Below are 20,403 nucleotides of genomic sequence, written 5' to 3'. Positions count from 1 at the left end.
AAGAGGCTGCTTCCTAAAGATCTCATTAGGCATCGGAAAGCCCTTTACTCTTAGCAATTAATGGCACTGAGTTGATGGTGCTATATTGTGAAGAGTCAGAGAAGAAACCTCAATTTGCTTCCTTATGAAACAGATGCAGGTAGAATGCCTGAGAGAACTCTAAATGGGTTTCTATAAATCTCAAGTCATTTCCCCAGATTATCAAAGTGTTTTGAGGAAGATAACTTTCCGCCTCTCTCTGTGTTAAGTCTTCATTGTTGACAGTAGCTAACAGGATGCTGTGCCTTTGTCTTCACTGCCTACCCGCTGGGAGAACATCCCCAGGAGGGTCTTCCAGAGATAAAAGAACCGTGTTCGCTGCTGGTCCTCAGACGGGCCTCTGTCTTTAACTCGTCCTTACAGGGATCGGCTTATGGTCTGAGCTCATTAAGATCACGCTCGAGCCTCCTGAACTGACAGGGCCCCAAGAAGGTGAAAAAAGCTTGAACTTCTTGGGAAGACTGCAGAAAATGTTTCTCTGTAGCCGGATCCTTGTCTCCAGACTTAGAAAAAGACATAAAAACCTCCTTCCCCATTTTTCTCGAGTGAATTCTGTTTAAACCCAGCAGCTCTTCCACCTGGGATGGTTTGAATTCAGATGGATGGCTTCAGTTAGTTATAGAAGACTGCCCTGGGGAAAATGCCTGCTTCTCTAGGTAGTTCAGTCATTGATGGTCAGAAATGTACAGGCCTGTGGGTTCACGCCTCGGAATGACTGGGGGGGTTCTCTACCTTCTTAGGTCACAGATCCCTTTGATAGTCTATCAAAAAACCATAGATCATGCCGGAAACTCTTACATCCACCCAGCATTACTAATGTAGTAAAGTTAAAGAATTCCTAAAATCTGTTTATGAACACTCCTATTTTTGTAATAGTCTTTTTTTTCATTTGACAAGTATTTATTGAGCACCTATCATGCATTCAGCACTGTTCTAGATACGAAGAATATAGCTGTAAACAAAGCAATCATATATGTGTTTATTAACAGTGGCTAAAAATCTCCTGAGTAGGAACTCAGATAATCCCCTTTTCCTTTCCTATTTTTTAAATTCTGTTTTCTCATTTTTCTAAACCAAAGATGTATTACTTGTATTAGAGAAACATAATAAAAGAGATAAACTTCATGGTTCATTTCTTGAGAATAATATACAACGACATATGCTCCTTTGAAAGCAGTAATGGCTTTAAATGGATTTGTATTTTATCCATCATGATAATATAGAGATAGTCTGATAAATAAAGGTCCAGGTATATGCTAGACATATTATTTATTTAGTCAGTCCACAGCTACTACTTGTGATGCCTGTGGATAGATGCCCTGCAGTAATTTAAGACCTCCCGGGAGTTAGATGTCCCTGGATCAGGAATGGTTCCTCTATGAACCAAATTTCATTGTTATAAATAAAGTTTTATTGGAACACAACAGTGCCCATTCATTTGCGTATTGTCTGTGGCTGTTTTCACACTGTAAGGCAGTGCTAAGTAGTTATAGTGGGTAATTTGGTTGGCTCACAAAACCCAAAACTCTTACTTTATAGCCCTTTCCATAAAAAGGTTGTGGGTCCGTGCTTTAGGCTAGCCTTGTCTAGTGGTTCTTTCTGCAGTAACAGTGTTCTGTGACGGTGTGGTCCTGTCCAGTACAGTAGCCACTAGCCACATGGGTCTGTTGAGCTCTTGGGATGTGGCGAATGTGACTGAGGAAGTGAATTGAATTTCAGTTCAGTCGCTCAGTCGTGTCTGACTCCTTGCGACCCCATGAACCACAGCACGCCAGGCCTCCCTGTCCATCACCATCTCCAAGAGGCCACCAAAACCCATGTCCCTTGTATTGGTGATGCCATCCAACCATCTCATCCTCTATCGTCCCCTTCTCCTCCTGCCCTCAATCTTTCCCAGCATCAGGGTCTTTTCAAATGAGCCAGCTCTCTGCATCAGGTGGCCAAAGTATTGGAGTTTCAGCTTCAGCATCAGTCCCTCCAATGTACACCCAGGACTGATCTCCTTTAGGATGGACTGGTTGGATCTCTTTGCAGTCTAAGGGACTCTCAAGAGTCTTCTCCAACACCACAGTTCAAAGCATCAATTCTTCAGTGCTCAGCTTTCTTTGTAATCCAACTCTCACATCCATACATGACTACTGAAAAACCATAGCCTTGACTAGATGGACCTTTGTTGGCAAAGTAATATCTCTACGAGCAAGTGTCTTTTAATTTCATGGCTGCAATCACCATCTGCAGTGATTTTGGAGCCCAAAAAAATAAAGTCAGCCACTGTTTCCACATCTATTTGCCATGAAGTAATGGGACAGGATGCCATGATCTTAGTTTTCTGAATGTTGAGCTTTAAGCCAACTTTTTCACTCTCCTCTTTCATTTTCATCAAGAGGCTGTTTAGTTCTTCTTCACTTTCTGCCATAAGGGTGGTGTCATCTGCATATCTGAGGTTATTGATATTTCTCCCAGCAATCTTGATTCCAGCTTGTGCTTCTTCCAGCCCAGCGTTTCTCATGATGTACTCTGCATGTAAGTTAAATAAGCAGGGTGACAATGTATAGCCTTGACGTACTCCTTTTCCTATTTGGAACCAGTCTGTTGTTCCACGTCCAGTCTAACTGATACTTCCTGACCTGCATACAGGTTTCTCAAGAGGCAGGTCAGATGGTCTGGTATTCCCATCTCTTTCAGAATTTTCCACAGTTTATTGCGATCCACACAGTCAAAGGCTTTGGCATAGTCAATAAAGCAGAAATAGATGTTCTTCTGGAACTCTCTTGCTTTTTCGATGATCAGCAGATGTTGGCAATTTGATCTCTGGTTCCTCTGCCTTTTCTAAAACCAGCTTGAACATCTGGAAGTTCATGGTTCACATATTGCTGAAGCCTGGCTTGGAGAATTTTGAGCATTACTTTAGTAGCATGTGAGATGAATTTGAATTTAAGTAGTCACACATGCCCTGGACTACTGAATTGAGCAACGCAACTCTAGTCCAAACAGTGAGGTCCATAGTTTAGGTGAGGGTTTACTCTTGGTGGTGTGTATTCCGTGGGTTTTTACCAATGTATTATGTACAGGTTCAAATCCCTTCTGGGGGCAGAAAAGAAAGACATGGTGTCTAACCCAACTGTTAGCCTTTAATTTCTAGATGAAGCTCACGAGCACCTGTGAGATTCTAAATGAAGGCACAACTTTGGGGATGGAGCTGGAAAGGCAGGTTGAGGATGATGGAGGAGGTGCTGAAAGGAGAGGGAGGAGGATAAAGAAAACTGTTTGCTTTACCATTTGACACATTCTCTTTCCCTGCTGGAAGCTGGCCCTGGGCAGGTAGACATAAGTGAATGTGAATTTATACACCCAGGCATCCTCTCTCCATCATGTCCAGCCATGATCAGAAAGGATGCGATCCCAGTTTCCAGCTCATTTCAGGTGATTCCCAGAGACACCTGGACCCGAAGGCAAGCAGTGCTGGTGATGCAGATGGCCAGCCTAATTTTCCTCAGGAGACACGTGTTCCCAGGGATGGTCTAGTGGCAGCTTACAATGCTCTTTTTTCATACTGATAGTGTTCAATTTCAGTTCAGTTCAGTTGCTCGGTCATGTCTGACTCTATACGACACCATGGACTGCAGCACACCAGGCCTCCCTGTCCATCACCAACTCCTGGAGTTTACCCAAACCCATGTCCATTGTGTCTGTAATGCCATCCAACCATCTCATCCTCTGTCGTCCCCTTCTCCTCCTGCCCTCAATCGTTCCCAGCATCAGGGTCTTTTCTAATGAGTCAGCTCTTCGCATCAGGTGGCCAAAGTATTGGAGTTTCAGCTTCAGCATCAGTGCCTCTAATGTACACCCAGGGCTGATCTCTTTTAGAATGGACTGGTTGGCTCTCCTTGCAGTCCAAGGGACTCTCAAGAGTCTTCTCCAACACCATAGTTCAAAAGCATCAACTCTTTGGCACTCAGCTTTCTTTACAGTACAACTCTCAATGTAACTGACCCTAGAACATGCTTGCTATACGATCTGTGAACTTTGTTCTTTGAACTTGGCCTCTTTCAGATAGTCTGTGTATAGCCCAAGATTAAGATCTGCCTTTTGCCATGAATGCATAATGTGGCTACAGGATGAAATTTCTTTTTTAGGCAACACACTTTGATATTTTGGTCTTTCAAAGAAAGCCATATTTATTTTATTCAGAGACTCAGATTTGGGTGATGATCTGATACCCTGAACCTCCAACTCCTCCTCCGCCTCCAGTGTCTAACTTTATTAATGCACATACTGGAAGGGCATTTTAAGAATCTCACTGTCTTTCAGCGAATGCTCTTAAATTATATTTTAGCACCACCACAGATCCTGGTGGTTTATTACTCGGTCTTTAATGCATTTTGCAGTTGAAATGAGGAATAGAGAAAATGAGACTGGCATAGGATATGTAAGATGTGGTCTGTAAAATGGGGATAAGTTAAACTGCAGTAAACATCGTGGAGTTTTATGAGGCTTATATATCCTAAATTATGGCATAACTGGGGCAAAGTGGTAGAAAGTAATTTCAGGGGTATCTTCTCTGCTGTTTCTAAACCTGCACCACACCCATTTAGGGTGTGTGTAATTCAGTATGGTCACTGAGTGAATGCTTTTTTTTTTAATTTAAAATTTTTTAATTGAAGTATAGTTGACTTACAATGTTGTGTTAGTTTCAAAGCAAAGTGATTCAGCATATATATATACACACACACATATATATGTACATATATACTTTCTCTTCAGATTTTTTCCCATTATAGGTTATTGTAAGATATTGAATACAGTGAAGAGGAACTAAAAAGCCTCTTGATGAAGGTGAAAGTGGAGAGTGAAAAAGTTGGCTTAAAGCTCAACATTCAGAAAACGAAGATCATGGCATCTGGTCCCATCACTTCATGGGAAATAGACGGGGAAACAGTGGAAACAGTGTCAGACTTTATTTTTTGGGGCATCAAAATCACTGCAGGTGGTGACTGCAGCCATGAAATTAAAGACGCTTACTCCTTGGAAGGAATGTTATGACCAACCTAGATCAGATCAGATCAGATCAGTCGCTCAGTCGTGTCCCACTCTTTGCGACCCCATGAATCGAAGCACGCCAGGCCTCCCTGTCCATCACCAACTCCCGGAGTTCACTCAGACTCATGTCCATCGAGTCAGTGATGCCATCCAGCCATCTCATCCTCTGTCGTCCCCTTGCCTTGCCCCCAATCCCTCCCAGCATCAGAGTCTTTTCCAATGAATCAACTCTTCGCATGAGGTAGCCAAAGTACTGGAGCTTTAGCATCATTCCTTCCAAAGAAATCCCAGGGCTGATCTCCTTTAGAAAGGACTGGTTGGATCTCCTTGCAGTCCAAGGGACTCTCAAGAGTCTTCTCCAACACCACAGTTCAAAAGCATCAATTCTTCGGCACTCAGCCTTCTTCACAGTCCAACTCTCACATCCATACATGACCATAGGAAAAACCATAGCCTTGACTAGACGAACCTTTGTTGGCAAAGTAATGTCTCTGCTTTTCAATATGCTATCTAGGTTGGTCATAACTTTCCTTCCAAGGAGTAAGCGTCTTTTAATTTCATGGCTGCAGTCACCATCTGCAGTGATTTTGGAGCCCAAAAAAATGAAGTCTGACACTGTTTCCACTGTTTCCCCATCTATTTCCCATGAAGTGATGGGACCGGATGCCATGATCTTCGTTTTCTGAATGTTGAGCTTTAAGCCAACTTTTTCACTCTCCACTTTCACTTTCATCAAAGTGAAAAGCTTTGTAGTTCCTCTTCACTTTCTGCCATAAGGGTGGTGTCATCTGCATATCTGAGGTTATTGATATTTCTCCCAGCAATCTTGATTCCAGCTTGTGTTTCTTCCAGCCCAGCGTTTCTCATGATGTACTCTGCATATAAGTTAAATAAGCAGGGTGACAATGTATAGCCTTGACGTACTCCTTTTCCTATTTGGAACCAGTCTGTTGTCCATGTCCAGTTCTAACTGTTGCTTCCTGACCTGCATACAGGTTTCTCAAGAGGCAGGTCAGGTGGTCTGGTATTCCCATCTCTTTCAGAATTTTCCACAGTTTATTGTGATCCACACAGTCAAAGGCTTTGGCATGGTCAATAAAGCAGAAATAGATGTTTTTCTGGAACTCTCTTGCTTTTTTCCATGATCCAGCGGATGTTGGCAATTTGATCTCTGGTTCCTTTGCCTTTTCTAAAACCAGCTTGAACATCAGGAAGTTCACGGTTCACATATTGCTGAAGCCTGGCTTGGAGAATTTTGAGCATTACTTTACTAGCGTGTGAGATGAGTGCAATTGTGTGGTAGTTTGAGCATTCTTTGGCATTGCCTTTCTTTGGGATTGGAGTGAAAACTGACCTTTTCCTTTGGCCACTGCTGAGTTTTCCAAATTTGCTGGCATATTGAGTGCAGCACTTTCACAGCATCATCTTTCAGCATTTGGAATAGCTCAACTGGAATTCTATCACCTCCACTAGTTTTGTTCGTAGTAATGCTTTCTAAGGCCCACTTGACTTCACATTCCAGGGTGTCTGGCTCTAGGTCAGTGATCACACCATCGTGATTATCTGGGTCGTGAAGATCTTTTTTGTACAGTTCTTCTGTGTATTCTTGCCAACCAACCTAGATAGCATATTCAAAAGCAGAGACATTACTTTGCCAACAAAGGTTCGTCTAGTCAAGGCTATGGTTTTTCCTGTGGTCATGTATGGATGTGAGATTTGGACTGTGAAGAAGGCTGAGTGCTGAAGAATTGATGCTTTTGAACTGTAGTGTTGGAGAAGACTCTTGAGAGTCTCTTGGACTGCAAGGAGATCCAACCAGTCCATTCTGAAGGAGATCAGCCCTGGGATTTCTTTGGAAGGAATGATGCTAAAGCTGAAACTCCAGTACTTTGGCCACCTCATGCGAAGAGTTGACGCATTGGAAAAGACTCTAATGCTGGGAGGGATTGGGGGCAAGAGGAGAAGGGGACGACAGAGGATGAGATGGCTGGATGGCATCACTGACTCGATGGATGTGAGTCTGAGTGAACTCTGGGAGTTGGTGATGGACAGGGAGGCCTGGCGTGCTGCAATTCATGGGGTCACAAAGAGTCGGACACGACTGAGCGACTGAACTGAACTGAACTGAACTGATGCTCTACAGTAGGTCCTTTTTGTTTATTGATTTCATATATAGTAGTATGTGTCTGTTGATCCTAAACTCCTAATTTATCCCTCCTCACCTTTCCCACTACTTCCCTGGTGGTGCAGAGGGTCAAGCGTCTGCCCACAATGCAGGAGACCCAGGTTCTATCCCTGGGTTGGGAAGATCCCCTGGAGAAGGAACTGGCAACCCATTCTGGGACTCTTGCCTTGAAAATCTCATGGATGGAGAAGCCTGGTAGGCTACAGTCCGTGGGGTTGCAGAGAGTTGGGCACATTTTACATCCCAACTTTGGAATCACATCATTTATATGTGTCATAAGACCTTGGGTTGCACACTCACTTCTGTCCCATAAGTGGAGAAGGAAGGAGGGAGGCTGACTGAGGCAGAAGATGTGTATTTTTCTTTCTGGTCACTGCTTTTCTTCTGGAGGCACTGTTACTGTAGTGGTGGAGAGAGATGCCCATTTGGGATTCTGTCCAAACTTCACACAAGTGGTATCTTGTATCTGATACCTTTTTTGATGGGAGGAATCTGAGAAGGGGCTGTGAGACACAGCATCTGCTCAGAGGAAAAGAAACAAATGGAGTTCTTCCCACCTCTCCTCTTCCCCTGGCGCAGGCTGGGGCTGCGGGAGTTCCCAGCCCGTAAAAGCCACCATGATGGGGTGGGAAGAGCTCAGTCCTGGGAGATGAGACCCCTGGGCTACTGAGCATGGGACTGGTCGCTCAGGGTCTCCAGGTCTAGACCAGTCATGAGAGGAGAGCTGTTTCTGCTCCTGTGACACATTCTGGCTTAGAAACTGCTCTGTCTTCACCCTTCCCTGTGTCCCATTGCAACACTCAGCATACAGTTTTTATTCTGTATATAAAGAGGTCGAAGCTGTTCTTGTGAATCTTCTCTGATGTGGGCCAAGGAGCCTGGCCGTGGTCATTTACCATCCCCAAGGTTGAATGATCCAGGCCAAAGATGCTTTTCATTTTGTCTTCCTGAAATGTATCCTAGGCTCATTGACTTGCAGAGGGTCTCGGAAGACCAGCTGGCCTAAGATCAGCTTTGTTTCTAACTCCTTCCTACAGATGAGGCTCAGAAAGTTTCAGGACCCTGCTCAAGGTGACCTAGGGAATTAGTGGTTAGAATCAGGTCTCATGACTCTCAGATCATTTTGATAAGCTGTACTTCTTCCCTGGTTGATCCTGTTTATATATCATGTGTGCATGCGTGCTCAGTCACTTCAGTCATGTCCCACTCTGTGATCCTATCGGCTGTAGCCCGCCAGGCTCCTTTGTCCATGGGATTTTCCCAGCAAGAATACTGGAGTGGGTTGTCATGCCCTCCTCCAGGGGATCTTCCCAACCCAGGGATCAAACTCACATCTCCTATTTCTCCTGCATTCCAAGAAGATTCTTACTGCTGAGCCACCAGGGGAGCTTTTGTATAGTATACCCTCCTGGGTTTTATTGCTTTCATGTCCTTAGAGTCAACCCCAAGTCTTAGAATGGGAAGACTTGGGCATTGATGCTGGATGTCCTAAAACTGTGCAGCTTCTGTTACTGCCCTCCCAGCAGTTAACCCAGATGTCCACCAAGAGACTGTATGGAGTTCTGTTGGAACTTGCCGTGGTAAACTGAAAGAAATAGCTGCACCCCTCAAGCTGTCACTCCACCTTCCACCAGGGGCTGGGACATGGAACAGTGTCTGTGTGGGCAGAGTCTCAGACACCCACCCGGGTAAGGCAGGAGGAGGAGAGCTGGGGCTCTGGCTGTCCTGGCCGCCGTGGATACTGTCCTCATTGCCAATTTCCTCCCGTGACTGGGGAGCAGATTCTACCAGCTGGCAGACAGCCTGTGTGGAACCGCTGTCTCAAATCATCATCCTTTTGTCCTGATCCTTATCAGGTCAGCAGAGCAGCCTTTTATTCCTTGTCCCCGGGGATAAAGCTTTTCTGTCATTGCAACATATTCAGGTAAAGACATTTGCTCTTGGTGTTTTCATTCTAAGGAGCTGAAAAACGAGTTGTACCAAGCTGCTAGTACATCGACTATTCTACAGAACATTCTATGATAGCTACTGCAGTTGTGTTAGGGGAAGGAAATGAACCCATGGCCCAGAAACCCTTAACAAGCACCCGTTTATACAAGTTACACTGTCTGTTCTTCCCCATTAATTAAACAAGTATCAAGGGACCTGCTATCATGAGGAAGCCAATGAAGGGAAAGAAAATAAAACAGGAGATGCCATCTTAGCTCACAAAGAGTTAAAAACCAATCTGGTCAGGGAAACCAAAGCTCACACAAAGACGACAAGTCTTTAGAAAGTATTCTAATGACAGGTTGCTAGTACAGTGTACAGAACGTCAGTGGTAGCAAAATGGGCTCATCTAGGCACGTGGCCAAGAGATACGCCAGGAACCACCACTGCACAGCAGAGAGAAGACGGACTGAAAAAAACTAGAATATACCCATGAACAAAAAGAAAAAGAAAATCTCTCATAGGCCTACCAACCTCATCGGGCTGCCGTTCCCATCATATGGGTTACACACAGACTCATCCACTTACAAACACACACATTCCACTGGCATGATCTCTTCTCTCACACCAGCGATCAACGTGACCCCCAGGAGCTGTGGGAATGGTAGTCTTTCCCCTCCCTGAATTTGATTCTCCTCCTTCTGTTTACACAAGTTCCCTGCCTCCTCCACCCCTCGCTTCTCTCAGGGTTGTTCTTATTCAGTCGCTCGGTTGTATCTGACTCTTTGCTACCCCATAGACTGTAGCACGCTAGGCTTCCCTGTCCTTCACCATCTCCTGGAGTTTGCTCAGACTCATGTCTGTTGATTCAGTGATTCCATCCAACCATCTCATCCTCTGTTGTCCCCTTCTCCTCCTGCCCTCAATCTTTCCCAGCATCAGGGTCTTTTCCAATGAGTCGGCTCTTCGCATCAGGTGGTCAGAGTATTGGAGCTTCAGCATCAGTCCTTCCAGTGAATATTCAGGGTTGATATCCTTTAGGATGGACTGGTTTGACCTCCTCTCAGGGCAGAATCATCAGTTTAGAGATGCATGTGCCTGTCCTGTGATTGTTCATGAAGTTTTCAAGCATCTCTTCTAGACATTCCTTTCAAATTACAGAAGCCAAGTGTGTGCATGTGGGACAGGAGGGTGATGCTTGAGTTTGCCCAGAGAAATGGAAGCATGAAATGCAGAGAGGAGTTTGTCTCCTGCCTGCAATGCTCTCCTTCCCACAGGGGAAGCTCTCCACTGCCGTATCTATCTGCCCATCTCTCCATGCATCCATCTATCCATCCATCCATCTCACCTGGAATATGTAAAACATGTGAGCCTTCTCTAGTGCTTCCTTATCTTGCCATGTGTGTTGCAGATTAAAGTCCACACTACCCAGCCTAAGTGCGTCAGTGATCATTTTGAGAACAGGTATATTTTGGTGCTTTGTTGCTTACTTCCTCCCAGCTTTTGTAGGTTTCAGGGGTTCTCCTTGGTGAGTACCATAGAGCATGTGGCTGAAAAGTGTCCCTACCCATTTTGTATCTACCTGGAATCAAGCCACTTTACTGAGGGACTTCCAGGGGAAGGTTGAAGGGCCTGGAGGGTAATGAGATTTGATGTCCTTGGCCTAGGCTGGGATCACCCTGACTTAACAGCTGCTGAGAAGCCCACTTCTTTATTGCTGTATCCACTCTTCTCTGCCCCTCCACCTCTCCTAGAGGGTCAGGAGTCCCTAGGGTGGCCCAGAAGCAAAATCTACCTTTGACAAGTCCCAGTGGCATCTCACTAAACACTCAGCTCTAAAATTCTGTGGTCTTGAAAATACCATTGAACACAGACATTTGTGTATCTCCATCACATGTTGATGGGTGGACCGTAGCCAGCCTGAGACCCATTATGATTCGTGTAGGTGTGGGGGTGTCCATTTTCTACACTCTGCTTCCCCAGCCCAGCCCCTGGTCACAGTCAGGACAGCTACTTTGGGCCCATCATTCCCTTTCTCGTCTCTGAAAAGTGTTAGTTGCTCAGTCGTATCTGATTCTTTGCAGCCCTATGGACTGTAGCCTACCAGGTTCCTCTGTCCATGGAATTCTCCAGGCAAGCATACAGGAGTGGATTGCCATTTCCTTCTCTAGGGGATCTTCCCAACCCAGGGATCTAACCCGGGTCTCCTGCATTGCAGGCAGATTCTTTCTCAGCAATTTCTTATTTGGCTTTCCTGCCTGGGAAACCAAATGTGCCCACACAATCATTAGCAAGTGTGGAAATTGTTGTTAGGAGCTGCATATTTGCTTCACACCCACCGATTTTTAGGTGCTGTGCAGAATACAATTGCCAGGGGATGGCTTTAGTCTGAGATGCCAAAAGGAAATTCATTAGCATTGAGAGAAATGCCTGCATTACAGATGGGATTCTTGACCACCCTGGGCCAGGGCTGGACAGAGCTGGACTGAGACCTCGGCGGCTGTCCTGGGTGGGGGTGGGGACCTCCCAGGACCTGGAAAGAGGCAAGCTGGGGGAGGATCCAGGCCCAGGCGGAGAAGGCCCAGAGGCAGGGAGGCCAGTCTCCAAAACTGTATGGCATTTATTCATCTTAACTCCACACAGTCTTAGGACAGAATCGAGGACAGATTTCTGGAGTTTTTCTGGGAATGTGTGGGCCTTCCTCAGTCCTGGCTTGACACGCAACACAGGATTTTGCTCAGGCTGATGGGCGTTTGAGTTCTGGCTCAGCAACTCATTGTGCTTCCCTGGTTGCTCAGGGGTAAAGAATCCGCCAATACAGGAGACGTGGGTTTGATCCTGGGGTGGGGAAGATCCCCTGGAGAAGGAAATGGCAACCCACTCCACTATTCTTGCCAGGAAAATCTCATGGACAGAGGAGCCTGGCGGGCTATAGTCCATGGGGTTGCAAAGAGTGGGATACAACGTAGCAACTAAACAACAACATCAACGGCAACTTATTGGTAGGTGACCGGGAGTAGGTTGTATGACATCTCTGAGCCTCTCTTTTCTTATCTGAAAAATGGGCATGATCATACCTCCATGCAGGTTTATTCTTACACAGCTTTAAAGTAAAGTACATTAAGAGGTTGATGTTGTGCTTGTCCTGTGACGACGGCGTTTTGCTTGTGTGAGTTATTATCGTCCACGTGCTTGTTACCATGGTCAGCTCTAGACTGTATGCTTTGTCGTGTCTCCTTGGGACCTGAAGATGAAAACCTGGGAGCCACCTACCCTAGGCAGAATCCTAAGGAAGATACACAACCTAATTCCTTGGAAATGGGAGAAAGATCTGTTGTATTTGAACATGTAAACATCTGTTGATGGGAGTAGAGAAGAAAGCAGTGGACAAAAGGGAAGAGCATTGTGAAATTTCCATTAGGAAAAAGCCACTAGTTACACCTGTGGCTCTGCCTTCTCTCCTGCTGCCCCATGGGGAGGTCACCATCTTGGGACCCTCCTCTTTACAGATCAAGGGGGAGAAGCCCTGGGAAATGCGTGTAGTTGGCATTCCATCCACGTGTGTGCCGTGTCCTATAGAAGGAGAGCACTTGATCCAGGTAATTAAAAGTGTCAGCTCCTTATCCAGGAGAGGGTTCTATTAAATTATGTAAATATTTTTGCAAGTTGGAACTCTGAAGAAGACTTATTGATCTGTGGCAAGCTGCCAGGCAGCTGGTAAAGATTGGGAAAATTGTTCTCAATCCAAGGCAGGTCCTAGGAGGGGTGGGAACACAAACAGTCTGGAGGCTCTTTTGTTTCACCTTTATCTTCGCCTCCCGTGAGGAGCCTGCAGTTTCTCCCAAGGCGGATGAATCAATAGCAGACAATGACATGAACTGCTTGGTTAGTGCAGCCTCAGTGAGTCTCACATGAGCCATATTGGCATGGCTGCCCAGAGGGGCGGCCTGGATAAGGGAGGGGAAATTGATGTCAGGGGATGGGAGTCTGATCCAACTGGAGGAGACAGGGGGCACCTATGGGAGGTGGCTGGAGGGGACAATGCTGTGTAGATCCTCGGCTCAGTCCTATCCTCCAAGAGCTCCTTGGCACCACTGACCCCACCCACTGAGGTCCGTGTCTGCCCTTCCTCCTCTTTCCTGCCCCAGTCCCTGGCTCTGCCCTGAGGATGCTGGAGATGGGGTTAGCCAACTGGCATGTGTAGTAGGCTAGGTCTTGAGAACGGAGATGTGGAGATGGGAAGGGAGTGGCTGGCATGGCCAGGAGCTCTTTCCTCATGGTTTTGGTCCTGTGTGAATTGGGCAAGCACCCTGAGGAGGAGCCAAGGCTGACAGCTGGGAGGCCTGCCCGAATGCCCAGCGCTACTAGAACCCCTGCTAGCCAAGCTGGAGCTACTAGTTTCCTGTTTCATGGTGTCTCTCTCCTTCCTTGTCTTCTCCATGTCAGTATGGCCAGTTCTTAGAACACCTTCTAGCGCATAGTGGGTGATCAGTAAATGTTTATTGAATGAGTCAGTCATGATGATTCCTTCTTTGTCTTGATTTAGTTCTCCTGTGAAGGTTCCCAGGGCTGGAGCAGAGGGTGGAGAGGAGAAAGGGCTCTTCTAGTTCTGGGAGTTTTGGGAAAGTCCTCTTGACCCCGTATGCTGAGCCTTGTAGTGGGGAACACTCTAGGGACTGAGTCCAGGGGCTTTCTGTCACCAGGGAACTCCTGGCAGCTGGGCTGCAGGGCAGAAGGAGTGACTGGAAACAGAGGGACGGGTGGTCAGGGAAGATGAGACACTGGGAACAGGTCATACATGGTGCTTGCGATGGATACTTTCCGTCTCTCCCGCCCCAGCCTTGGGCACTGTGTGTCCAGCAGCTCCCACCTCCGCCTTCCCCTCTCCTCTGGATTCCTCCCTCCATGGATCTTGGCATGTCTCCAGGGCTGATGCAGATTTGGGGGCTCCTTTAGCTCTCTTTCTTCCCACTGCCTGGCATTTTGCAGATCTGTGGCTCATTTGCACCTTTAGTGGTTATGGAGGAAGGGTAGAACGGAACCCACAAATAGACAGTTTTGCTGTTTGTTAGTAACTTCTGTCAGATGAGAAAAGCTGAACCAAGTAGTAATATCGTGTGTGGTTTGGGGTGGCTGCTTTTTCCCTTTAAACTTCCCATCGCTTCACCTCTCTCTGTCAGAACAAGGTGGTGGGGACTTGTCTACCTTATGGATGGGTTTGGAGCAGAGCCGCATGGTGGTTCTGTCAGACTGGTCCAGCGTGTCAGGTGGCAGCCCAAGCAGTGCACTAGAGAGAGGTCCGGAAGGATGATGCGTGTGTGCGTGCTGTCCTTGGCGGTTCTGAGACCATGTTCTTTTTCTTGCATTCGAGGAAACTTGCTATTTTTCCTCCCAGTGTCTTCAGGTACAGCGAGCCCCGACTCTGCTTGAAGTTTTGTGCTCTGCAGGGAGCCGTTACTTTGCTGTTTAAAAAAGCCTTTATGCTTTGTGGCTTTAGATTATTTCACATGATGAAACACCATCTCACTACTGACAATTGTAATTTACAGTGTTTCACGGTCTTTTCAACTGAAAAAGAGTGATCATCACTCACCACGGGCAGACTTGGAGAGTCGCCATTTCCGAGCCAATTGGGAGTGTCTTACTGGCTCCTGGATGAATCTAGTCCTCCCTGGGGCCTGCACGTCTTCATTTGCTCCTCTTCATCACCCTCACTGTCTTTTCATCACCTCAGCTGCTCTCTGCCTCCGAGTCTCACTGCTGTCACCATCATCCCCATCATCATCACCACCACCATCCCCACCATCACCACCACCATCACCACCACCATCATCACCACCACCATCACCACCACCATCATCACCACCACCATCCCCACCATCATCACCACCATCACCACCACCACCATCCCCACCATCATCACCACCATCACCACCACCATCACCACCACCACCATCCCCACCATCACCACCACCACCATACCCACCATCACCACCATCATCACCACCACCATCACCACCACCATCCCTACCATCACCATCACCACCATCATCACCACCATCACCACCACCATCCCTACCATCACCACCATCATCACCACTATCACCACCACCATCCCTACCATCACCACCATCATCACCACCACCATCACCACCACCATCCCTACCATCACCATCACCACCATCACCACCACCATCACCACCACCATCCCTACCATCACCACCATCACCACTACCACCACCATCCCTACCATCACCATCACCACCATCATCACCACCATCACCACCACCATCACCACCACCATCACCACCACCACCATCCCCACCATCATCACCACCATCACCACCACCATCACCACCACCACCATCCCCACCATCACCACCACCACCATACCCACCATCACCACCATCATCACCACCACCATCACCACCACCATCCCTACCATCACCATCACCACCATCACCACCACCATCCCTACCATCACCACCATCATCACCACTATCACCACCACCATCCCTACCATCACCATCACCACCATCACCACCACCATCACCACCACCATCCCTACCATCACCACCATCACCACTACCACCACCATCCCTACCATCACCATCACCACCATCATCACCACCATCCCCACCACCATCACCACCACCATCACCACCACCACCATCCCCACCATCATCACCACCATCACCACCACCATCACCACCACCACCATCCCCACCATCATCATCACCATCACCACCACCATCCCTACCATCACCACCATCACCACTACCACCACCATCCCTACCATCACCATCACCACCATCATCACCACCATCACCACCACCATCACCACCACCACCATCCCCACCATCATCATCACCATCACCACCACCATCCCTACCATCACCATCACCACCACCATCACCACCACCACCATCATCACCACCATCCCTACCATCACCACCATCACCACCACCATCACCACCACCATCACCACTATCATCACCACCACCATCCCCACCATCACCACCACATCACTACCACCCATGCACAACTTGCATTCTGTCCCTAGACCCCCATGTCTGTCTCCATCTCCTCATCTATTAAAAACTGGGGCTCGGAATCCTGGGCCACAGGTTTCACTGGAAGAAACAGGCAGTGGGAAGAGCTGACCTTTGGAGAGAGACTGGTGGGGAGGAGGATGTTTCTTGAACGACAGAATACTGAGTCCACCACTATCCACTCTGTAACCCTGGGGAGCACTTATTTACCTGTTGTAGGTCTCTGTTTTTTTCATGTGTCAGATGAGACTAGTAATACTTACCTGTTTAGACTCTTGTGAGTCTTAGAGCCACTGTTATAAAGTTCCCTGACACAAGCATTGGCTAAGTCAGTTTTATCATGAGGATGGTATCTGTAGGACAGTGTGTTTCAAAAGTAATGTAAATTGTGTAAATGTGTGGTTTTCCTATTCATGTTCTCTGGCTCAATAAACTGGATATTATAAAATGTGTACTACCACTGCTTCCGGGGTCTCCCAGGTGGCTCAGCAGTAAAGAATCTGCCTGCCAATGCAAGATATCGGGTTCCATCCCTGGGTTGGGAAGATCCCCTGGAGAAGGAAATGGCGACCGAAATCCCATGAACAGAGGAGCCTGACAGACTACTGTCCATTGGGTCACAAAGAGTCAGATATGATTTAGTGATTCAACAACAACAACCATTGCTTCTGCCATCACTGCTGTTACCACTGCCCCACCATCACCCCTACCAGCACCTGCGGTTACCTCCATCACCGCTGTCATCACCGCAGCCACCACCATGACTAAAATCAGCAATAGGGAACTCTCGCTGGACTCACTTGCCAAGCATTGTTGTAAGTGTTTTGCCTGTATCTACTCACTCAATTCCTACAAAAACTCAGAAGAGGTATTCAAATATCATTAGTCTCATTTTCAGTATTATTACCTTCCTGATAGATGACAGATCTGTCTTGGAGATGTTTAGTAATTTGCCCAAGGTCGTAGAGTTAGTAAGTGGTGATGGAGCCTCTGTTCTGTCTACACTTTTGGCTATGTCGTTCAGGTTATTTACACATGTGCTTTTGTGTCTGTCTGTGTGTTCCTGGCATATGTGTTTCTACGCAGGTCGGTACATACTTTGTTGTTTTGACACTGAGGAGGCCATGGTGGCCTTATTAAAGACTAAGTCCATTACAAATAACAGAGGTAGAAAATATTCACAAGATATCTCACAGATAAAATAATGCAGGGTGATTTTTAAAGTTCTGTGACAGAAATTAGAGTAATAAGGTGTAAGAAAGGGGAAGGAAGACAGAATTTCGATCATAATACAGTTAAAACCTTCAATAATAATACCTTTATTTAAAACTGATTATAATCAGTGGAGAAATGCTGTAAATTATATAATTGAGCTTTCTCTCAGCCCTTCCTTCTATTATCTCCCAACTTTGTTTTCCTCCCTGGAAATCAAAGAAGCATGTAGAAATAGTCTTTGGGGGTTCAGACTGGAGGGCACTATTATTCTGGCCAGAAACATCTCATTAGGGCATTCAGTTCAATTCAGTTCAGTCGTTCAGTCGTGTCCGACTCTTTGCAACCCCATGAATCTCAGCACACCAGGCCTCCCTGTCCATCATCAACTCCCGGAGTTCACTCAGACTCACGTCCATCGAGTCAGTGATGTCATCCAGCCATCTCATCCTCTGTCGTCCCCTTCTCCTCCTGCCCCCAATCCCTCCCAGCATCAGAGTCTTTTCCAATGAGTCAACTCTTCGCATGAGGTGGCCAAAGTACTGGAGTTTCAGCTTTAGCATCATTCCTTCCAAAGAAATCCCAGGGCTGATCTCCTTCAGAATGGACTGGTTGGATCTCCTTGCAGTCCAAGAGACTCTCAAGAGTCTTCTCCAACACTACAGTTCAAAACCATCAATTCTTCAGTGCTCAGCTTTCTTCACAGTCCAACTCTGACATCCATACATGACCACTGGAAAAACCATAGCCTTGACTAGACGGACCTTAACATCTCATTAAGACAGTCAGTAGTGGAATACCTGAACCCTAGCGCACCTGCCCTCTGTCTGACCTTGAGTGGCGATGGAAGGAAGGGAAGGGTAATATCTGCTTTCTTACATAGTTTAAAACAAACAAAAAACAGAAATCTCCCTTTTTAGTGATTCTGGGTGCCAGCACCACGTTGCCCATGAGGTCTGGACCACTCAGCCTTGTGAGCGAGTTTGTGACATTTGATGTGGTCTGGAGTTGTCAGGGGACCAGTGGCCGAGCTGTCACCCTGGCAGCTGCCAGCCTGGTTGCTTTGGTCTGCCGAAGGTGATGGGGACCCCCTCCGCCTCTCACAGCTGTCAAATCCAGTCCCATCCTGGCTGGTCAGGGTGACACCTCTGCATAAGAAGTCACTTTATTTTATATTTTAGAAGCAGGTGCTTGGAAGGATATTTGCTTTGGGTATACTTTGTTCCCATCACAGATATTGTATGTTGGGGGATTTATCTTACTGGTAGGAGGCTGGAGCCATCTATTTAAATGGAAATAGTTACTTCAGAAAAATACAGGGACTTCCTTGGCAGGTGTCAGGGAAAGAAGGGGTGTATGTGTGTGTGTTTTGGAGTAGGGGTGCGGGTTGTGACTTTAACACGTAGATACACATTGTAAATCCCTAAGAGGACTAGTTTCTTCAGACCCAGGTTGGAGAAGGCTCTAGCAACCCTCTTGGGGCCACCTTCCTTCCCTCTGGCTCTTTGCACTGTAAAGTGGACAGATGGTTCTATGGTCCTACCAAGAGAAGGGATCTGAAGCCAGTGAGGAATCATTTCAGCATCAAACAGCCTCACACTGGATAAGCTAGTGGTCTTTGGTAAAGCTCAATAGACGGATCTGGATAATAAATTACATGCTGCAGGCAGCCAGGCTGCAGTGGGGCCCACAGAGCCATGTGGGTGGGTGGGGCGGGAGTCAGTGATGGCTCAGGAGCCAGCTGCAGGGGAAGTATGGATGGGAGATTGGGGTTGACACATATACACTATTGATGCTATGATGCTGGGAAAGACTGAGGGCAGGAGAAGGGGGCAGCAGAGGATGAGATGGTTGGATGTCATCACTGACTCAGTGGACATGAGTTTAAGCAAACTTCAGGAGATAGTGAAGGACAGGGTAGCCTGGTGTGCTGCAGTCCATGGGGTGCAAAGAGTTGGACATGACTGAGTGACTGAAACAATAATATAATAGATAACTAATGAGGATAGAATGTGGTCCACTGGAGAAGGGAATGGCAAACCTCTTCAGTATTCTTACCTTGAGAACCCCATGAACAGCATGAAAAGGCAAAATGATAGGATACTGAAAGAGGAACTCCCCAGGTTGGTAGGTGCCCTATATGCTACTGGAGATCAGTGGAGAAATAACTCCAGAAAGAATGAAGGGATGGAGCCAAAGCAAAAACAATACCCAGTTGTGGATGTGACTGGTGATAGAAGCAAAGTCCAATGCTGTAAAGAGAAATATTGCATAGGAACCTGGAATGTCAGGTCCATAAATCAAGGCAAACTGGAAGTGGTCAAACAAGGGATGGCAAGAGTGAACGTTGACATTCTAGGAATCAGTGAACTAAAATGGACTGGATTGGGTGAATTTAACTCAGATGACCATAATATCTACTACTGTGGGCAGGAACCCCTTAGAAGAAATGGAGTAGCTATCATGGTCAACAAAAGAGTCCAAAATGCAGTACTTGGATGCAATCTCAAAAATGACAGAATGATCTCTGTTCATTTCCAAGGCAAACCATTCAATATCAGAGTAATCCACGTCTATGCCCCAACCAGCAATGCTGAAGAAGCTTAAGTTGAACGGTTCTATGAAGACCTACAAGACCTTTTAGAATGAACACCCAAAAAAGATGTCCTTTTCATTATAGGGGACTGGAAGGCAAAAGTAGGAAGTCAAGAAACACCTGGAGTAACAGGCAAATTTGGCCTTGGAATACGGAATGAAGCAGGGCAAAGACTAATAGAGTTTTGCCAAGAAAATGCACTGGTCATAGCAAACACCCTCTTCCAACAACACAAGAGAAGACTCTACACATGGACATCACCAGATGGTCAATGCCGAAATCACATTGATTATATTCTTTGCAGCCAAAGATAGAGAAGCTCTATACAGTCAGAAAAAACAAGACCAGGA

General features: G+C 46.7%; 1 protein-coding gene across 10 annotated transcripts in view; it reads left to right on the top strand.

Moving 5' to 3' along the window:
* Window positions 1-20,403, top strand: part of TMEM178B (transmembrane protein 178B) — a 415,735-nt gene that overhangs the window by 247,723 nt on the left and 147,609 nt on the right. Inside the window, exon 3 of one of the 10 annotated variants that reach the window (XM_086395204.1) lies at window positions 14,743-14,917. The exons of the other annotated variants lie outside the window; for them this stretch is intronic. Within the exon in view, the coding sequence (XP_086251330.1) occupies window positions 14,743-14,765 (23 nt within the window). The 3' untranslated portion in view covers window positions 14,766-14,917. Of the gene's footprint in view, window positions 1-14,742; window positions 14,918-20,403 lie in introns of those variants that run through there. 10 annotated transcript variants of the gene reach the window in all.

Source organism: Bos grunniens, chromosome 4 (genome assembly GCF_055505025.1).
Source record: "Bos grunniens cultivar Pamir isolate PY7600 chromosome 4, Bosgru_T2T1.0, whole genome shotgun sequence".
Classification (NCBI taxonomy): Eukaryota; Metazoa; Chordata; class Mammalia; order Artiodactyla; family Bovidae; genus Bos; species Bos grunniens.
The sequence above is the reverse complement of the archived record's forward strand: the minus strand, read 5'-3'. Positions and strand labels throughout refer to the sequence as shown.